Source organism: Chrysochloris asiatica, unplaced genomic scaffold, assembly GCF_000296735.1.
Source record: "Chrysochloris asiatica unplaced genomic scaffold, ChrAsi1.0 scaffold00032, whole genome shotgun sequence".
NCBI lineage: Eukaryota > Metazoa > Chordata > Mammalia > Afrosoricida > Chrysochloridae > Chrysochloris > Chrysochloris asiatica.
This window is the reverse complement of record NW_006408550.1, coordinates 19,122,606-19,125,028: the sequence shown is the minus strand read 5'-3', so window position 1 is coordinate 19,125,028 and position 2,423 is coordinate 19,122,606. Positions and strand designations below refer to the sequence as shown.

The window sequence follows — 2,423 nt, the reverse complement described above, 5'->3', positions numbered from 1 at the left end:
CATTCCTGCAGACAGAATCCATCCCTATAGACATTTTTCTCTGTTGTTGGTTTTGCTAAGTGCCATAGAGTCGATTCTGACCCATAGCTACCCTTTATAGGGTTTCCGAGGAGCAGCTGGTGAGCTTGAACCACCAACCTTGCAGTTCAAATGGCTTTGCAGTCTGGCTCATTAACCCACAGCACCACACCAGGACTCCTGCTCTCTGTTCGCCGACTGGAATGTTGGTGAGGGTGCGAGGGTGATGAACATGCGTACATGTACATTTCCTTACTTTCTATGCCTGCAGTCTAGCAGCTGTATAGACAAATAATGACAATTTGTGTTCAGGCTAGAAACCACCAATAAAAACAAACCAAGCCTGTTGTTCAGTTGACACCAACTCATAGTGGTTCCAGGATTAAGCACTTGTCTGCTATTGGAAAGGTCGGTGGTTTGAACCTACAGCTGCTCCATGGAAGAGCAATGTGGCAGTCTGCGTGCATAAAGATTACAGCCTTGGGAACACTATTGGGTAGTTGTGCTCTGTCCTGTAAGGTGGCTGTGAATCTCAGTAAGTGATAGATGTTTGTACAAAATGCTATCTGAATGCTGGGAGGAAGGAAGTACCACTCACCAAAGGGGGTCAGAAGAGGTGCTGTGCTAGACCTTAAGGGAGAGTTAAGCATTGCCTAGCCCAGCTGCAGCCTGTGCACAGATGTCCAGGTCTCTGAAGAGGCACAGCTTGTTTGGGGAATGGTGAGGGGAGCTTCGGGTGATTGATGAGTTTGGCTATTGGACATATTGTGATGGGTTTTGTATTATATGCCAAGGACAGCCTGTAAGCTGTGGACACATGAGGGATTTCTGTCAGAGTGGTGCCATGGTCAGATCAACATTTTAGAAAAGTATCTCTGATTCCTACTTCTTTTCCTTCTTCCTGTATGAATTCACGGAGCCCTTGTGGTACAGTGGATTATGAGCTGGGCTACTAACCAACAAGTCAGCAGTTCGAATCTACCAGCCACTCCACAGGAGAAAATTGAGGCTTTGCAGCCTTGGAAACCCTATTAAGGGTGACTGTGAGTTGGAACTGACTCGGTGGCACACACCCACCACTTGAATTTAGAGCCTTTGATTAGTGCAAATGGTTACCAAGCCCATTGGCTGACCAAAAGTTTGGCGGGTCTAGTGTACTCAGAGTCTCCCTGGAAGAAAGACCTATTGATCTGTTTCCAAAAAAAACCCCAAATCAGTCATTGGAAACCCTACGGAGCATAGTTATACTCTGACACACAGAGTTGCTATGAGTTGGAGTCAGCTTAAGGGAAACTGATTAGGGAAGCAATACAACCAGTAGAATGGCTTCTCTGCTTTGCAGGCATCTTCTTATAAGCACCTTCTTCCTTTATAAGAGGGAAGACAACTGATTGTACTATTAAATACGATTTTGCTAAACTGACAGCTTATAACACATCAAGAATTCTGCTTTTATGCTGCTGGAAAATCCCACTGACAAGTTGCCCAGTACAAAAAGGACAAGACCCCATTTTGCTCGGCTGCTTGTAGAAACCAGCACAGTTGTGTGATGCCACTGATTATGGTTTGAGTATGAAAGTAACTGTTTCCACACCAGTGATACAAATGACTTATTCTCAGTCTGGTTTCTAAATTAGTTGTGGAGGTAGAACCCTCTTTTCAAATAAACGTTAACTTTTTTTTTACATGCATTGATTGTTTCAGGGGTACGCTAAAGCTTTAAATGGATTGATCAAACTGGGCCTTATAAACAGAGATGCCTTTCCTGCCCTACAACCTGACGCCAAACCTCTCAGTTGGGTGAGTAGCTCCAGCTGTTCTTCAGAAATGTCATGTGAACTTTCGGGTCTAAACTCTGCTGTGTTCCAGGAAGGGAATTCAGTCTACAGCTTCCATGCAGAACAATAAATACTAGTTTCAAAGCCTCAAGATGGGCAACTTCACTATTGTGGGAGGAGGGAGAAGACACAGAGGCTTACTCCCCAGGCCTGTTGCCTAGAGCAGCTGCTGCCATTTCATTGCCTCTTATCCCTGGGAGTACATGGACTTTCTCCCTGCAGTGAGCGCTGAGCTCTGCCAGTTGTCAAAGTTGTGACTCATAACCAGAGTCAAGGTCAGACACCGAAGGTAGCAACACGGGGGAAGCTTGTGGCATCACAGAACTGGATTTCCAACCCCCACATCCCATCAGCTCTTTTATTTGGCCATTTGTAATCATGAGTACCACCACTCGTCTGTCAGTTTGTCGTATTGTGGTGCCTTGTGAGTTGCTGTGATTCTGAAAGCTATGCCACCGGTACTTTAAATACCAGCAGGGTCAACCATGGTGGACAGGTTTAAGATGAGCTTCCAGATGAAGACAGACTAGGAAGAAGGAGTGACAAACTACTTCTGAATATTTAGTC

General features: G+C 45.3%; 1 protein-coding gene across 1 annotated transcript in view; it reads left to right on the top strand.

Moving 5' to 3' along the window:
* Positions 1-2,423, top strand: part of AASS (aminoadipate-semialdehyde synthase) — a 75,127-nt gene that overhangs the window by 65,115 nt on the left and 7,589 nt on the right. Inside the window, exon 20 of the mRNA XM_006859323.1 lies at positions 1,723-1,818. Coding sequence (XP_006859385.1) covers positions 1,723-1,818 — 96 coding nt within the window. The remainder of the gene's footprint in view (positions 1-1,722; positions 1,819-2,423) is intronic.